The 18146-nt window shown below is 44.8% G+C and overlaps 1 protein-coding gene and 1 long non-coding RNA gene across 2 annotated transcripts in view; both read right to left on the reverse strand.

Annotated features, from left to right (window-relative positions):
* The window catches only part of LOC139412634 (collagen alpha-1(VII) chain-like), a 115595-nt gene that overhangs the window by 27670 nt on the left and 69779 nt on the right, over positions 1-18146 (reverse strand). The window contains exons 35-68 of the mRNA XM_071159319.1: positions 17698-17733; positions 17541-17594; positions 16886-16960; positions 16675-16788; positions 15367-15393; positions 15172-15225; positions 12909-12980; positions 12675-12734; positions 12404-12448; positions 12273-12308; positions 11953-11997; positions 11711-11746; positions 11522-11557; positions 9660-9695; positions 9237-9281; positions 8851-8922; positions 8526-8570; positions 8399-8434; positions 8127-8168; positions 6343-6423; positions 6148-6183; positions 6016-6051; positions 5491-5571; positions 5348-5383; positions 3103-3174; positions 2861-2905; positions 2297-2332; positions 1932-1967; positions 1246-1350; positions 1073-1138; positions 910-945; positions 751-786; positions 553-600; positions 255-290 (exon numbers count right to left, since the gene is read on the reverse strand). Of these exons, the coding sequence (XP_071015420.1) occupies positions 255-290; positions 553-600; positions 751-786; positions 910-945; positions 1073-1138; positions 1246-1350; positions 1932-1967; positions 2297-2332; positions 2861-2905; positions 3103-3174; positions 5348-5383; positions 5491-5571; positions 6016-6051; positions 6148-6183; positions 6343-6423; positions 8127-8168; positions 8399-8434; positions 8526-8570; positions 8851-8922; positions 9237-9281; positions 9660-9695; positions 11522-11557; positions 11711-11746; positions 11953-11997; positions 12273-12308; positions 12404-12448; positions 12675-12734; positions 12909-12980; positions 15172-15225; positions 15367-15393; positions 16675-16788; positions 16886-16960; positions 17541-17594; positions 17698-17733 (1752 nt within the window). The remainder of the gene's footprint in view (positions 1-254; positions 291-552; positions 601-750; positions 787-909; positions 946-1072; positions 1139-1245; positions 1351-1931; positions 1968-2296; positions 2333-2860; positions 2906-3102; positions 3175-5347; positions 5384-5490; positions 5572-6015; positions 6052-6147; positions 6184-6342; positions 6424-8126; positions 8169-8398; positions 8435-8525; positions 8571-8850; positions 8923-9236; positions 9282-9659; positions 9696-11521; positions 11558-11710; positions 11747-11952; positions 11998-12272; positions 12309-12403; positions 12449-12674; positions 12735-12908; positions 12981-15171; positions 15226-15366; positions 15394-16674; positions 16789-16885; positions 16961-17540; positions 17595-17697; positions 17734-18146) is intronic.
* On the reverse strand, positions 10357-11179 carry LOC139413553 (uncharacterized). Its single transcript, XR_011634810.1, has 4 exons — positions 11118-11179; positions 10857-10916; positions 10614-10649; positions 10357-10438 (listed from the first exon to the last, which is right to left on the reverse strand). It is a non-coding gene; the product is annotated as an uncharacterized lncRNA (long non-coding RNA).

Consider the following 18146-nt stretch of genomic DNA (forward strand, 5'->3'; position numbering starts at 1 on the left):
GTACAGGGACAGAGATGTCAAGGTTTTATTCAACAGGCATCAAACTGAAGAAAACGGATTGAAACAGAGGGGGCCTACCTGGACGTGTCCAATGAGAACTGATTGTTTTCATTTCCAGTTGTAACCATTTTTAAAACACTTTGCTACGGCTAATGAATACGACCCAGGCTTGGTCAAGATGAGGGGAACTCATCTACACAACACAGCTATGACTTAATGTCACAGCACATTACAAAGATTTAGTATTCACTTACCTCAATCCCAAGGTTAGAGAGGGCCTTCTGCACATCCTGATAGGAGAGAAGCACAAACAGCGTCAAGGAGGAGAGACTATAGCACACAGTCATACTTGTTGGGCTTATACCTATTACTGAACATGATTTGGCTAACACTTGTGTAACGGAAGCTAATCTGCATGCCAAAACAGCTGTAAATCGTAGCATCCTTAGCATAATGTAAAAGCTCCGGAACACACGTGGTGTGTCTGTGGCTCTTCTTGTACAGTATGTCAGTCAGACAGGCCTCTGGGTTGTGCAGGTCAGGTTGTCTTACCACTGCTGTTCCAGGCCTGCCCGGTTTCCCGTCCTCTCCAGGGTCACCCTGTCAATAACATCTCAGTATTATCGCCCACATCCCACCTAAACCTTTATCGAAGATTCACAAACCCATACACACAGATAATCAGAAAAGAGCATGTATGCTCATTAATATGCAAGATGTAATCATACACACGCACACACAAAAACTTACACTTTCACCTTTACCACCCACTGCTCCTTTCTCCCCCTGAAATACAAGAGTGAGAGGGTGAGTGTGAGGTCAGAGATCAGACTAAAGGACAGATGGATGGATGGATGGAGAGACCTGGACCATGTATATGAATAAAGATTTAGACGATGACAAACTTACTCTGGCTCCTACAGCCCCTGGGATTCCAGGCTCACCCTGAGAGACACAGATATATGGGAATCACTATCAGTGATTCAGAGTGCAAGAGTAACATACTAGAGACAAGTACTGCTACACCGGGCTATGCTATGATGCACAGCTCATATTCAACATAGTAACTCACTGGGGTTCCTGTATGCCCCTGAGGGCCAGGGATAGATGGTGCTGGCGCTCCCTTCACATAGACCACCTGAGAGGGAGAAGAGAGGGGAGAGAGATTACTGTATAACCATAGCACCATAGACAAGTGACACAAACACATATTTGAAGAAGCAGAACCATATGGCTGTACTGTACCTGTCCTGGAGGTCCGATGGTGCCAGGAACCCCTGGGGGCCCAGATAGACCAGTTGGCCCTGTAGGCCCTGCAAGGCCCCGGTCTCCCTTCAGCCCATCACGGCCCTGGAACAAATGCACAAGCACACAAATGCATACACACACACTTCAGACCAGCACAGACATTACTCCATTCTTAAGGGGCATGAACTAGAAAGGAGGAAATCAAGGTGAGCCATATCCCCCTATCCACCTCATCATCTTCTCTGATTTCCTAGAGATGATTAATATCAATTTGCGCGTGAAACTACAGCCGTGGCAGTTCGTGCCCCTGTGGATCCCCTCTCAGAAGTTGCTGGTGCTCAAAGGCAGGGCTTGATCATCAGACAATGTTGCATTTATAAGGCTGACGCTTAGAGTGCTACTGATTCCACCGAGAAGGCAGGTTGTGATGGTAATATCAATGTCAGAGTAAAGTACGCTAAATAGACACAAACTCTGACTGGAATTGAAGACGAGAAAAAAATAGAAGAGGGATAATGAGAGACACTAAGGAGCCGAGGAGAGTAGGATTGATGAAGACGGAGGGAAATAAGGAGAGAGAGGAAGAGAGAGACAGCAGGGGAGGAATTAAGGACATTTTTCAGACAGAGAGAGCGAGAGAACGAGAGTGGAGAGATTAAGATACAAGGTAACAAGTTACTAACGTCTCTTCCAGCAGCCCCAGCCTCTCCTTTGTCACCCTGTAAGGTAGAGAAACATCATTAATATCACAGTCACATTAACTACAACTATGAACTATTTATTTCACCTTTATTTAACCAGGTAGGCTAGTTGAGAACACCTTTATTTAACCAGGTAGGCTAGTTGAGAACACCTTTATTTAACCAGGTAGGCTAGTTGAGAACAAGTTCTCATTTGCAACTGTGACCTGGCCAAGATAAAGCATAGCAGTTTGACACATACAACAACACAGAGTTACACATGGAATGAACAAAACATACAGTCAATAATACTGTAGGGAATAAAAAGAGTTTACAGAATAGTCCTGAGTGCCGTGACCAACACTGACCTTCCTGCCATCTTCCCCCGGTTCGCCATCCTCGCCCTGCAAAACACAACACAATAACAAACTTACCATACTAACAACGCTGAAATGCGCATTTATCAAAGCTCAGCATGCTGTTGTATCAAGCAGAGCCTCTCAGTCAGATAGATAATGTATTGCCGGTGCTTTGTCTGGTCATCCCATTACCTCTTCGCTTAACACTAAAAAGCAGACAGGCTACATCCCAAATGGCTCCCTATTCCCTACATAGTGCACTACTTTTGACCAGAGCCCTATGGGACACAATCATAATCATTATGCAGCACAGCCACTCAGGTGGAATAAAAGCCTCACATTCCCATCTGATCAGTGCACTTTCACCAGAGGATGTGATAAACATGTCTAATGGTAATTACACACAGATAGACAGAGACACATAGGACTCACTGGTGATAAAGCTCATAATGAATAGCACTGAATAGCATCCAATTCCATTTGTTATCAAACAAACAGAGGTATGATTGCCTGTAGTGTGTGTGTGTAGTATAAAAATGCCCTGCTATGTTAGAGGTCTGACTGATCCCTTACCATTTTCCCAGCAGTCCCTGGTTTTCCATCTTCTCCTGCTTTGCCCTAAAACACACCAATTAGGGTGATGAGAAAAGTGCTTAGCTGTTTGTGTGTGTGTGTGTGTGTGTGTGTGTGTGTGTGTGTGTGTGTGTGTGTGTGTGTGTGTGTGTGTGTGTGTGTGTGTGTGTGTGTGTGTGTGTGTGTGTGTGTGTGTGTGTGCATATGTGTGAGTGTGCGGTTGAGAGTGTTTGCAAACTCACAGGTGTGCCTGGATTTCCTGCAGGCCCAATAGGGCCTGGGAGGCCCTGTGCACCTCTCAGTCCTGGCAGCCCCTGGTGACAGACAGACAGACAGACAGACAGACAGACAGACAGACAGACAGACAGACAGAGTGGAGGGGTGAGGGCTGAAACCACACAGCATCCTCTAGTCTTCAAACACACTAAGTGCACAGAGATAGATAGATATCAAATCTAAATCATAGAAAATCAAATGTTATTTGTCACATGCTAAGTAAACAACAGGTGTAGACTAACAGTGGAATGCTTACTTACGGCCCTTCCCAACAATGCAGAGAGAAAGAAAAGAAAATAAATAATAGAAAACACGTAATAATAAAAGTAATAATAGATACAGAATGAGTAACAATAACTTGGCTATATACAAAGGGTACCAGTACCGAGTCCATGTGCAGGGGTGAAGGTAATTGAGGCTCCAGTGATGTACTAGGCTGTCCACACTACCCGCTGTAGCACCTTGCGGTCGGATGCCAAGCAGTTGCCATACCAAACAGTGATGCAGCCAGTCAAGATGCTCTCAAGGGTGCAGCTGTAGAACTTTGAGGATCTGAGGGCCTATGCCAAATCTTTTCAGCCTCCTAAGGGGGAAAAGGCATTGTCGTGCCCTCTTCATGACTGTGTTGGTATGTTTGGACTATGATAGATCCTAAGTGATGTGGACACTGAGGAACTTGAAGCTCTCGACCCGCTCCACTAAAGCATGTGAATGGGGGCATGTTTGACCCTCTTTTTCCTGTTGTCCACAATCAGCTCCTTTGTCTTGCCGACAGGTTGATGTCCTGGCACCACACTGTCAGGTCTCTGACCTCCTCCTTATAGGATGCCTCATCGTTGTCGGTGATCAGGCCACTGTTGTGTCGTCTGCAAACTTAATGATGGTGTTGAAGTCTTGTGAGGCCACGCAGTCGTGAGTGAACAGGGAGTACAGGAGGGGACTAAGCATGCACCTATGAGGGGCCCTGTGTCAGGGGTCAACGTGGTGGATGTTGTTGCTTACCCTCACCACCTGGGGCGTCCAGTCAGGATGTCCAGGATCCAGTTGCAGAGGAAGGTGTTCAGTCCCAGGGTTGAACGCTGAGCTGTTGTCAATGAACAGCATTCTCATGAAGGGGTTCCTTTTGTCCAAGTGGGAGATGGCAGTGTGGAGAGTTATAGAGATTGTGTCATCTGTGGATCTGTTGGGGCTGTGGGTCCAGAGTGTCTGGGATGATGGTGCTGATGTGAGGCATGACAAGCCTTTCAAAGCATGGCTACAGATGTGAGTGCTACAGGGCAATAGTCATTTAGACAGGTTACCTTGGCGTTCTTGGGCACAGGGACTATGTTGGTCTGCTTGAAACATGTAGGTATTACAGACTGGATCAGGGAGAGGTTGAAAATGCCAGTGAAGACACTGTCCAGCTGGTCAGTGCATGCTCTGAGTATGCATCCTGGTAATGAATCTGTCTGGCCCTGTGACCTGGTGAATGTTAACCTGTTTAAAGGTCTTACTCACATTGGCTACAGAAAGTGTGATCACGCAGTCATCCGGAACAGCTGGTGCTCTCACGCATGGTTCAGTGTTGCCTTGTCCATGTTCAGTCAAGTTTGCGAGAAACATAGGATACTACAGCTCTTCAGGTTTTGTTGATAGGATAGTCTCAAACCGAGCCCGTCCAGTTTGTTCTCCAGTGATTGTACATTCGCCAGCCGTAGTTTCATCAGGATGCCTGTACGTCGGCCTCTATATCGCCGTCTCTTTCTCTTCTGAGTGTCGGGGATTAGGGCCTGGCCCGGGGTGAGCAGTATGTCCTGTGTCGCCGACTCGTTGAAGTAGAAATCTTCATCCAAATCGAGGTTAGTGATCGCTGTTCTGATGTCCAGAAGCTATTTTCGGTCATAGGAAATGATGGCGGAAACATTATGTACAAAAAAAGTTAAGATCAGGGCAAAAATAGCAGAATTGGTCAGGAGCCCGTAAAACAGCCGCTATACATTCCAGCGCCATTCTCCAGACAGACAGAGAATCCTCCACTAGCCTGAAGTCCTTTCTCACTTCTTAATGGGACCTCTCCAAGGATCAGATTCGGCAAATGGTAACATTCTCAATTTGCTCCACTCATTGACTTTAACAGACTAATGAAAGCGCCAGAGAAACACACAAACCATCAAGAGTGCAGCCCTCTGGGACTGGGGTTGTGCACCCCGAGGGATGAATGGTACTCACATCTCTTCCTGGATCCCCTAGTTTCCCTGCTTCTCCCTGTAACATCAAAGGGAAATTATTGAGAGACATCTAGACACAGTAATGCTTATGTAATGCTCAGAGTATTTTACAGCTGAAGTAATGACAGAGACAGAGGTACTGACCCTCAGGCCGGCTGGTCCTGGTGCACCTGGTTTGCCATCCAAACCGTTGCGTCCATCCAGTCCAGACGCACCTCTCTCACCCTACAGAGAGGAACACACATGATGTATACAGTATGATCAGAATAAGAGCAGCACTGGGTTTGTATTGGACCTGAATACTATTTACAAAGGATACTACTCTACTGTACTGTGTCAGACGTTCAGTGCTCCAGCATCATTACTCAGAGTTAGTTCATTGTTTGGAAATTCTGATGGTAAGGTATTCTTTAGGATGTACAGTATGTGTGTATACAGCAGTATGTTGTGTCTTTCATTCAGTGCTTCTGTAGGCTGTGATGATGCTGTGAGCTGGCCCCACTGCGCTTCATCCCACTGGGAATCTGCAGACTGGGAAACAGGATCCGGTGGAATGAAGGACAGTGTAACCTGCCAATCACCAGCCAGTTTTGAGTCCCATATCCTATCATGATGGGTCCAATTGAAAATCAGCCTGTGTGAGAAGTCACTGTAGTGTGTTGTTCAAACCTTCTCTCCTGGGCCTCCTCTCTCTCCTGTGTCACCCTGGAGAAATAGAAAGAAAGTGCAATGAGTGAGATAGAGGGAGAGAGAGAGGGAAAGAGTGATTAGACAGAAACAGGCAGACAGACTCTGACTTACTCTTGCCCCTGAAGGTCCACGTTGTCCCTCAAGACCCTACACACACAAACAACAGATAAGGTGAGACAGAGAGAAGACACAAGGTAAGAATTATACACACAAACAGACAGACAGACAGACATCACAGGTCAGTATACTAGCCAGGAAGCTCAAGCTTCTCAACGATACTAGATTTGTAAGCATGGTCTTACTCACACGCAGCCCAGTGGCCCCTGAGGGCCCTGTCTCGCCCTTCTGACCTTTGCCCCCGTGCTCTCCCGGATCGCCAGCATCCCCCTAGACACAGGAAGTGACGTCAGACACTGGGCCGTTAGGTGGACTGGGAGAGAGAGCTGTGCTGTATATACAGTGGGGCCAAAAAGTATTTAGTCAGCCACCAATTGTGCAAGTTCTCCCACATAAAAAGATGAGAGAGGCCTGTAATTTTCATCATAGGTACACTTCAACTATGACAGACAAAATGAGAAAAAAAAATCCAGATAATCACATTGTAGGATTTTTAATGAATTTATTTGCAAATTATGGTGGAAAATAAGTATTTGGTCAACAAAAGTTTATCTCAATACTTTGTTATATACTCTTTGTTGGCAATGACAGAGGTCAAACGTTTTCTGTAAGTCTTCACAAGGTTTTCACACACTGTTGCTGGTAATTTGGCCTATTCCTCCATGCAGATCTCCTCTAGAGCAGTGATGTTTTGGGGCTGTTGCTGGGCAACACGGACTTTCAACTCCCTCCAAAGATTTTCTATGGGGTTGAGATCTGGAGACTGGCTAGGCCATTCCAGGACCTTGAAATGCTTCTTACGAAGCCACTCCTTCGTTGCCCGGGCGGTGTGTTTGGGATCATTGTCATGCTGAAAGACCCAGCCACGTTTCATCTTCAATGCCCTTGCTGATGGAAGGAGGTTTTCACTCAAAATCTCACGATACATGGCCCCATTCATTCTTTCCTTTACACGGATCAGTCGTTCTGGTCCCTTTGCAGAGAAACAGCCCCAAAGCATGATGTTTCCACCCCCATGCTTCACAGTAGGTATGGTGTTCTTTGGATGCAACTCAGCATTCTTTGTCCTCCAAACACGACAAGTTGAGTTTTTACCAAAAAGTTATATTTTGGTTTCATTTGACCATATGACATTCTCCCAATCTCCTTCTGGATCATCCAAATGCTCTCTAGCAAACTTCAGACAGGCCTGGATATGTACTGGCTTAAGCAGGGGGACACGTCTGGCACTGCAGGATTTGAGTCCCTGGCAGCGTAGTGTGTTACTGATGGTAGGCTTTGTTACTTTGGTCCCAGCTCTCTGCAGGTCATTCACTAGGTCCCCCCGTGTGGTTCTGGGATTTTTGCTCACCGTTCTTGTGATCATTTTGACCCCACGGGGTGAGATCTTGCATGGAGCCCCAGATCGAGGGAGATTATCAGTGGTCTTGTATGTCTTCCATTTCCTAATAATTGCTCCCACAGTTGATTTCTTCAAACCAAGCTGCTTACCTATTACAGATTCAGTCTTCCCAGCCTGGTGCAGGTCTACAATTTTGTTTCTGGTGTCCTTTGACAGCTCTTTGGTCTTGGCCATAGTGGAGTTTGGAGTGTGACTGTTTGAGGTTGTAAGGTATCTTTTATACTGATAACAAGTTCAAACAGGTGCCATTAATACAGGTAACGAGTGGAGGACAGAGGAGTCTCTTAAAGAAGAAGTTACAGGTCTGTGAGCAAGAAATCTTGCTTGTTTGTAGGTGACCAAATATTTATGTTCCACCATAATTTGCAAATAAATTCATAAAAAATCCTACAATGTGATTTTCTGGATTTTTTTTCTTCTCATTTTGTCTGTCATAGTTGAAGTGTACCTATGATGAAAATTACAGGCCTCTCTCATATTTTTAAATGGGAGAACTTGCACAATTGGTGGCTGACTAAATACTTTTTTTGCCCCACTGCATACAAAAATGTGTTTTTACAGTGTTACATACCTTTTCTCCTCTTTCTCCTTTAAGCTTTTGCTCTATATCGCGCTGTAGAAGTTAGAGATAGACAAACAGAGAGATAGAGTGGGTGTTAGATAACCAACTAGCTACGGTATGTGGTTCTGATGGCTTATTCAGTTGGAGTTTGGTGCTCGTAACACCATTTGTTTGGTATGATTCCCATAAAGGCTATATGTGTTGACTGAGTGTCGCATTTAGCCTCTGATAAATTACCATATTATTATTTTAAAAAGAGTTAGAATCTTATCAGGACTCACCATGTTCCCTGGAGGTCCTGGGAGGCCTTGAGCTCCCTATTGTGTCAACAAACAAGTGTTGTTAATCGGTGTAGATTGGAACTATTATGTCAGATGAGATAAGACAACAAACAGATTAACCTCTGACCTCAACTCCTTTCTCTCCTCTTGGTCCAATAGATCCTGGGCTGCCCTGTGGAAGACACACATCACACACACACACAGGATCACACAGACACCAACTGACTCACTGCTACTGTATTACACACAGAAACCAGCACAAATACTGACACAGACAGTATCAGATCAATCTGGCAGAAGAGTGTCATGTGAATGACTGACAAACAGGTGTCACAAACATGCATCCCACATGTCATCCTCTCTCTCGATAACTATTACACAGAAGACACAGACAGTATATCAGATACAACTGTCAGAGGGGTGTCACGTTGTCACATAAACATGTGTCTCACGTTGCGTCCGTGCGCTCCAGAGTCTCCCAGGTCTCCCTTCTCCCCTGCTCGCCCAGGCTGACCCGACAGACCCTAAGGACGGGGGGAAAAAACACACAGATTATGTGCTTAGTTACTATGGCAGTCCTCAAAACATCTTAGAAAAAATAATAAAAAAAGCTGCACACCCATGCAAATGGGTTTAACTAAGCTGTCTTCGCCAGGGTTTCATCTGTCCTCAAAACATTCACTTCAGATCACGTAAGAAAGGTTTCCTGTGGTTCATCATGACCTACATTAGTGACCAATCACCATATACAGTACAGCGAGACCATTCTGAAAAGAGGGCATAAAAGGCAATATTTTTACGTTTCATAGTTGTATGTGACACATTCGTGACTACTCACCCGTACTCCTCTCTCCCCTGCCTTCCCTGGTAGACCAGACTCCCCCTGGTGGAAGGAGAGAGAACAGAGAAGATGAGAGAGACCAATTGGGGAGAGGAAGAGGGAGAAGGAGGAGGAGAGGAAAACATAGAAACAGACAAATGCGATGCATCTGCTCTTGTCTCTAGTCTCCATCAATCCCCTGTCAGATGAAAAGAGGGTCTGAAGCGTGACTAAATCATATGACGATACACATCTCTCATTCACCAATTAAGTTAATGCATGCTTCATCTAATACAGAGAATGGGAGCCAGAGAGGGAGAAGTGGCATTCAAACATGAAAAACTTTGAATGGAACTAGATAAGAGTGAGAGAGAGATAGAGAGAGAGAGAGAGAGAAAGAGAGAGAGATGTAGAGAGATGGATGGAGAGATTGTGACTTACGGGAGTGCCTTCGTCGCCCTTGTCTCCTTTGGCTCCCTGTAAAACACAGTCATCCATAATTCAGGCCCATGACAGGGGGAGAAGACAACGCTGACCACAATGACAGTCAAAACACAAACTTTTAAACAAGAACCCCACAACATCACATAGGGCAATGGTAAAAGTAGTGCTATATATACAGACTTGAAGTAGACTTAGTTGATAGTAGTAGTAGTAATGTTTTAGTATTAGTGCAAAAAGTAGTTGTAGTAAGTCATTAGTGATGTACCTCTAGTGGCATCAGGGTATGAGGGGCAGGGGTGAGAGATAGAAAGGACTGGTTAGGTCATCATAACAACACTTACACAACAAAGAGGTCAGAATAGACCAACTGTATTAGTACAGTAATTAGTTGCACTGGAATGGCAATATTACATTCATTCCTTCAGTGGTACAGTATTGTATAACATACTGAACGTTGACTGAACTGTAGAAATAACACGGTAATGGCCCAGTAGTGAAGAGAAAATCCAATAGCTATAAGATAATAGTTGCAGAGTTCTAACAGAGTAGCAGTGATAGAGTGATAACAGGACGTTAGCGCAGTGAGTGACCAGTAACAGGTCACAGCGGTTATTGTAGTGGGTGAGTGATTGTATAACATGCAAGGGTTTGGCAGAGGTGAAAAGCTCAAGGATCAGAGGGGTAGTGTCTCAGACCTCTTTCCCTGGGAGGCCATTCTTTCCTGCGGGTCCAGCTCGTCCTGTCTCCCCTCTCTCTCCTGGGTCACCTGGGTCTCCCTACAACACCAAGAGGAACGCATTGAGATCAGCTAGACTCACATGACACAAGAGCTTTACTGTTACAAGTAAAGTACTTACAATATACTTCATGAAACAACAACACTGTTGTAACATAAACACTAAATAGAAGTTAAAATAAAGGAACAAAAGCCAATCAAGGCACGTGTCTCACCTTGGTCCCCAGTCTTCCAGCTAAGCCAGGGACTCCCTAGAGGGAAAAGGACATGTCAGTGTGTAGGACATGGCCTACATGCTGAGCATCTGTAATCAGCTACACAGAGAAGCTCATTGAATAAAACATATATACTTTACAATATATACTGTACCTCTGAGGCTTTCTGCACATCTATCAAAGAGATTTGGTTTGTAGCTTAGATAAAGATTGATACATGATCACAGCTTCATCTGAACTCACCCGATCCCCCTGCTCTCCTTTAGGTCCAGCCTGGCCAGGAGTGCCAGCACCTGGGGGACCCTGGAAGAAAGAGAAAGAGAGAAATAAGAGAATGAGAAACAGTGAGGAGCATAAAGAGAGATGAACAGCAGAAAACATCTATACCCACTTGCATAGAGAGAATCATGAAATTACCTGTACACACACACACACACCACCCAAGGGCAAGCAGTGCCAGTTTCATGCAGCGCTCTATCATGTACCCTGTGGGTACCTACTCACTTTTTCTCCTTTCTGGGCTGGCTCGCCTTTCTGGCCCCTAGGCCCCTCCAGACCTGGCAGACCCGGTTCACCCTGAGGGAGGAGAGGAGGAAGAGAGAATGAGTCTATGGAGAAAGCATTGTTACTGTGTACAGTACATCAACATATCAATCATTGCAGTATGAGGAAGTCAAAGTGGGCAACTTGCCTGTTCACCTTTCTTCCCACCTAAGCCTGGCCCCTGGATGTGTAGAATGATACAGAGGATGAGATATCATTACATTAACCAATACTGACCAATCTTGATCTCTTCCTTCCAAAATGTATAGTGAATTGCTTCTATCAAAATCCATGTAATATAAATCATATCGGTCTATCTAACCATGAGGCATCAAAATAAATAATGTAGCTATGAGGTGACTCACACTCCGGCCAGGTTCTCCCTTAGCGCCCTCGCTGCCCTGGAAACAGAGAAGTTAGGATGTTTTTATCTAATGTTCATCTATGTTAAGTTGATGTCGTTGTTGTGATTACATTACACTGTTCAGTCATGTTAATTTTGTGGAGATTCACTTCGATTGATCAAAGAGTCAGTCAGACTACGTTAGCCTCACCTTCTCCCCTGGCAATCCACTGGTGCCAGGCAAACCCTGAAAGCAAATCAACACAGACTCACATGTAAACACATGACTCACACATGACTCACACATGCTGATAAAATATCACAATTCTCTAAAGCTGTAGCTTGTATAATCAAATCCTATAACTAAATGACATGAATCAATAGTGTGAAGATGACCCAAATATGTCATGAAGAGAGAGACCAATAGAAGTACAGTAAGATATAGTTACTCACCCTCAGGCCTGGAGCCCCTGTAGAGCCTGGCTGTCCACTTTCCCCCTGAAACACACAGCGCCAGTGTGGTCAGGACAACACACTTCATGACACGGATCTCAGCAGGCTTTTCCAATACCTGTGACCTTCATGCTAATACTAATGGATTCGGTTCAGTGTAGGAGTAGAAGTGAGTGAGTGAGGATGAATACTAGGGAACACATGAACATGTAAAACACATGTGATATTCCTACAATGTAGCTGTACAATATCAAGCTTAATGGTCATGAACAAGGTCACAGTGAAAAGAGGCATAACCAAATGCATGGAACTGTACTCACCCTCTCCCCTAGCAAGCCAGCAAGTCCTCTCTCCCCCTGGAAAGACAACACAGTCAGTTACAACCCACAGCAGACACACCAGTTTAACAGCAGGAGTCAAAATGGGTTAAAGGGTCTCTATCCTTACTCACCCTGTCACCTTGTGATCCAGGCTCACCTGGCTGGCCACGGTCCCCCTGAGAAGACAGAGAGAGCAGGGTCATCCATCCACCCAAATATCAATTGTTTCATCAATTCTAGACCCAAATATGGAGATTGTATCTAATGTTTTGTATTGTCTTACCTTGACTCCAAGGCCTCCAGCAGGCCCACGAAGACCCTAAATCACAAAAATACTACACTGTTGGAATATACTGTACATGATATGTAACAGATATGTATGCATGTGAATGTGTGTCCTACCCGATCACCAGGCTCTCCTGTCTTCCCAGACGGTCCTGGCAACCCCTCTGCACTCTCTCCCTGAAACATCAAAAACACTCAGTACACACATTCTCTCTTTCACACACACACACACACACACACACACACACACACACACACACACACACACACACACACACACACACACACACACACACACACACACACACACACACACACACACACACACACACACACACACACACACACAACCTTGTCTCCTTTGGCTCCCTGTTGTCCTGTAAGTCCTCTGGGACCTTGAGCTCCTGGGTTTCCATCAGAACCCTGAAACCAACAAAATACATAAATTATGGTAACACACATATCAAACCATAGACATGAACAGGGCTGTGGCGGTCATGGAATGTCAGCGGGTAATGCAAATACCTGCCGTTCTCACAGTAATTGACCGTTAATTAACATCAACGTTTAGCATCTCGGGGCCTCCATGCAGAGACTACAAGCTGCTGATGCGGACCTTTGGAATTTGAAAAAGTCTAATACATGGATTTAATATAGCCTACACCATCACAATAAATCCATCATTTACTTTAGGCAGGTCTTAAGAAACATGTAGCCTATTTCAGAAGAACAGATTAGTGTGAGTTGTCCTTATGTTAGGCCCTGATCTGGCTATGCCATTTGGCTGTGAGCTACACTAGTTCATTTAGCCGGACAAGATTTTATAGTAAGAGGAAGACAATTGAACATAGCTGAATAAAATAGAAAAGCCTCAATTTGTCGGGGCATGGACTGTACAAGGTGTCGAAAGCATTCCACAGGGATGCTGGCCCATGTTGAAAACAGTGCTTAGTTGTGTCAAGTTGGCTGGAAGTCGTTTGGGTGGTGGACCATTCTTGATACACACAGGAAACTGTTGAACGTGAAAAACCCAGCAGCATTGCAGTTCTTGACACAAACCGGAGTGCCTGGCACCTACTACCATACCCAGTTCAAAGGCACTTAAATCTTTTGTCTTGCCCATTCACTCTGAATGGCACACATACACAATCCATGTCTCAATTGTCTTAAGGCTTAAAATCCGTCTTTAACCTGTCTCCTCCCCTTCATCTACACTGATTGAAGTGGATTTAACAAGTGACATCAATAAGGGATCATAGCTTTCACCTGGATTCACCTGGTCAGTCAATCTCATGGAAAGAGCAGGTGTTCCTAATGTTTGGTACACTCAGTGTGTGTGGAATTATTTTTTATTTAGAATGGCCCACCAAAAAACAAACATGTCATCTGTAGCCTGCACTCAAATAGCGAATGGAGGAAGTGCAGCACATTTCAATATGCCAGGTGGGCTACACCGATTTTAAAGTGGAATAATGTGCTTAAATTTAAGCAAGAAATATAGCAGCACGAAAAAGCTGGGATCCTCTTTGAAATAGTGACCAGTGATGACTGGGCTTATAAGAACACGTTTCACTAGGCTCTGTAGGCTATGGGCTCTCCAACCTGGTTCCAGGGGCCCTAGGCCTATAGCAGGGTTCCCCAACTGGCGACCTGCAGGCCAAATTTGCAAAAGCTGTCATCAAGGCAAAGGGTGGCTACTTTGAAGAATCTGAAATATAAAATATATTTTGACTTGTTTAACACTTTTTTGGTTACTACATGATTCCGTATGTGTTATTTCATAGATTTGATGTCTTCACTATTATTCTACAATGTAGAAAATAGTAAAATAAAGGAAAATCCTGTAATGAGTAGGTGTGTCCAAACGTTTGACTGGTTCTGTATTGTGAAATGAGTTTAGAACGGGTCATTATCATGCACCTGTTGGAACAGGGCCAGGGAGAAATAAGACATGTCATCCGTATGCACTTGAATAGCAAATGGAGGACGCTTTTCCCACAGTTCACTTTCCAGCCAGCCAGGTAGGCTACTACGGTTGTGTTGCAAAGTAAAGCAATGTGCTTAATATTAGAAAAGTTGAAGAATAAATATAGTAGGCCTAGCCTATAGAAAGCTGATGAGATCCTCCTTTTTTTAAAGAAAACTATTTTCTCTTGCAATTTCATTGTCTATATAAATTTTGCACAACATGGGCTTCTAGGAACAATTATTTCATTCCATGCATCAACCAGCTATGAGGAGTTGGCTCTCGCTGTGCAACAGGTGAAGTGTTCGATGTGATTTTCAATTGCATTTGCATTGATGTCAGAGTGGTTAGACTAGAGGGACAAGAGAGCGCTGAGTTCCAGGCCATTAGCGACTGGCCGTCAGCAAGTTTGGTAGGCTTCTAACGACCATCAGTGGCATCAGAGCACAGTTTTGGAGAAGCCTAGTTAATATGACAACTGTCATGTCACATGGAATTTGACTACGATCATGACTCGTGACTGCCGGTGTTGCGGTAATACGGTCACCGTAGCAGCCCTAGACAGTATAATTATCACCTCAGAGATCTGCACGATGCAAATGCAGACACATACACAAAGACACATGTCCAGTGATTGACAAATCTTACCGGTGATCCCTTCTCCCCCTTTACAGCCGAGCCACTGCCCACTCCTGGAGGTCCCTGTAAGCAAGACAAACACACAGACAGACACAGAAAGAGAGAAATAAAATAGATGTGACAATCATTATCCTCTTGTCATTCCAACAGAGATATGTGCAATGAATCTACAAGACAAGCTGGGGACAGCACTGGATGACTCACCCTCTCTCCTGTGCTGCCCTTATCTCCCTAAAAGGAGAGAGAGGGTGGGGGGTGGAGAGAGAGAGAGAGAGAGAGAAAGAATGGAATGATTAGTGATTGAGTTTTGTTGTTCCGCAGACGCTATATCATACATCCCAGTATAGGAATACATTGGACTCCCAGACATGCACACAATCACACTGCCCGTCTACTGCACTATGACGAAACATCAAGGCCTTTAAGTCTGAAGAGTATCTTGTTGTCAAGGAAACTGATGGAAGGGTACGATCAGGTGGAAAATTACAAGATACAGAGGAGGACGACAGAGATATTAAAAGAGAGAGAAAGGTTCCTAAGGTCACTCTTATACATCTCAACAGAACCAATCATTTTTAAATGACACATGAAAAGAAACTAGAAATCTAATCATGTTTTCGTTTTCCATATTATCATATCACAGCCAGACTGTTGGGGGTTATTGTCAAGGTTAGGATACATTTTACATGAAGAAGTAAAATATGTATGAACATCCCTCACAGCACTTCCATAACCTGAAGTTTGAACCAGCAACTTCAATTGAACCTGAACTGATGAGGTGCCTGCGAAATGAGTAGCAACTCTCTTCCAGCCCTGTGTGTCCACTCTTGACGTTCACAGTATACATACACTCACGCCTGTTCCCGCTCTTCCTCCCCCTGGCGCTCGAGGTCGCCAGGCTCCCCAGGATTACGCAATCAAGCCACCATCAGTACTCACACCTGCCTTTCCCCATCACGCGCATCTGCCCTCATTAGACTCCGCCAAATTCTATTACTTGTGTTATTGCCTTCCCTATATCTGTCTGTTCCCTAGCTCTGTTTCCTGCTTCGGGATTGATGTTTGTCATATGTCCTTGTTTACCCATGTGCTGACGCTGTTTCTGTCGTGTTCCATGTACGTTCCCTATTAAATGTTTGACTCCCTGCACCTGCTTCTCCTGTCCAGCGTCGGGCCTTACACATACAGGTTACAGGCTACTTGAATGAGTGTCTTTCTTCCCCATGTGGCCACTTGATAGCCACAGTATACATACACCTGCATTGCTTGCTGTTTGGGGTTTTAGGCTGGGTTTCTGTACAGAACTTTGTGACAGAAGCTGACGTAAGAAGGGCTTTATAAATACATTTGATTGATTGCTTGACACACAGGTTACAGGCTACGTGAATTAGTGTCTTTCTCCCACATGTGGTCACTCGTGATATTCACAGTATACATACAGGTTACATGCTACTTGAATTAGTGTCTTTCTTCCCATGTGGTCTGTTCAAGGACCAGACCAGGGTAACTGACCTTGATGGAGAGGCCAAGGGCGCCTGGTATCCCGGGGCGACCGTCCTGTCCTGGGATCCCTGCAGGTCCCACAAAGCCCTTGGCCCCTTCAGTTCCTGGACGCCCTGTGGTACCCTAGGTAACAGAGAAATATCATTAATCATCACAAAGAATTTGACCTACAATCACACGTGCATGTGTGTGTCTGACTGTGTGGGTGTGTGTGTCTCACTGGTAATCCTGGAATCCCTGGTTCTCCTTTCCTGCCAGGCAGACCTCCTCCTGAAACAGCCGACCCTGGTTCACCCTGAAACACCAGTAGTGAACCAGCTTAGTGAACATCGAATATACAAATAACAGATGGGATGACATACTGTCACAGATTCCCCCGGTACTGCTGCTAATTCTGTGCACCAGTTCTGGAGGTCTACGTCACCAGAGTCTAGGCGTCACTGAACTGTCTCATTACGCACACCTGATTCCAATTCCCCTGATTAGTAATTGTATATATGTGCCCTCTGTTCACCATTGTCTTGTCAGTTATTGTTCCCATGTCCGTTGGTCTGTGAGTACCTGTTCTTTCGGCTTTTGTGCTGCGTGTATTGTGCACTTGTTATTATGGGTCTCGTCCCGTGTATTGTTGTGCACTTGTTATTACGGGTCTCGTGTAGTGTATTTATTAGAGGGTTAACCCTGCTCTTTTCTTTGGGTTACATCCCTGTGTCTTTGTATACGTGTTTGTTTTGGGCTTCATCCCCGTGCCTTTTCATGGCATGTTGTATATTTTGGGTGGAGTATTAAATCCCCCCTATTACGAATTCCTGCACCTGTCTCCAATCACTTACAACATATAGTTTACTGAGGGAAAAGAGGTGTGCTGTACTCACCCTGTCGCCCCGGTCACCCTTTGTCCCTGATGCTCCTTTAACCCCAGGATCACCCTGCCACAGAGAAAACATCAAAAATCTGACTCCATAATACAACACACATAATTGCTAGATACAGTATAAACAGATCAAATAGGTATTGTTGAGGGATACTCACAGGATCTCCTCTGATACCTGATCTCCCCTGTGAACCCTGAAAAAGACAAAATAGCAAAACATCTATTAAACAACGTCTAGAGCAGGTTGGACCAACTCCAGCGTCATTGTGGTTAGATTGTCTGCCCTGAGATTGAAAGGTAAGGGGTTCGATCCCTGGTCGAGTCATACCAAAAATGCTGAGCGCTTGGCATCAGTGGCGACCCATCATTCAGAGCAGGTGGGGCATAGCCTGTTTTGAGACCCACATTATTTGGCCTTTCCTGATTTGCATGTTATTTTGGCATTAACACGTGTCAAAAATAAGTTTTCAAACAATGTAAAAAAATATATATATCATTGAGATAATAAAGCTGCATACAAACATGGTCTCATTTTTGTTTTCTTGAGTAAGGCAGCTCCAAAATGCAGGTGATTCAGCCTAGCTAAGTGCTTTCTGTGGTGGTGGGG

The sequence above is a fragment of the Oncorhynchus clarkii genome, chromosome 7, assembly GCF_045791955.1.
Source record: "Oncorhynchus clarkii lewisi isolate Uvic-CL-2024 chromosome 7, UVic_Ocla_1.0, whole genome shotgun sequence".
NCBI classification, from domain to species: Eukaryota; Metazoa; Chordata; class Actinopteri; order Salmoniformes; family Salmonidae; genus Oncorhynchus; species Oncorhynchus clarkii.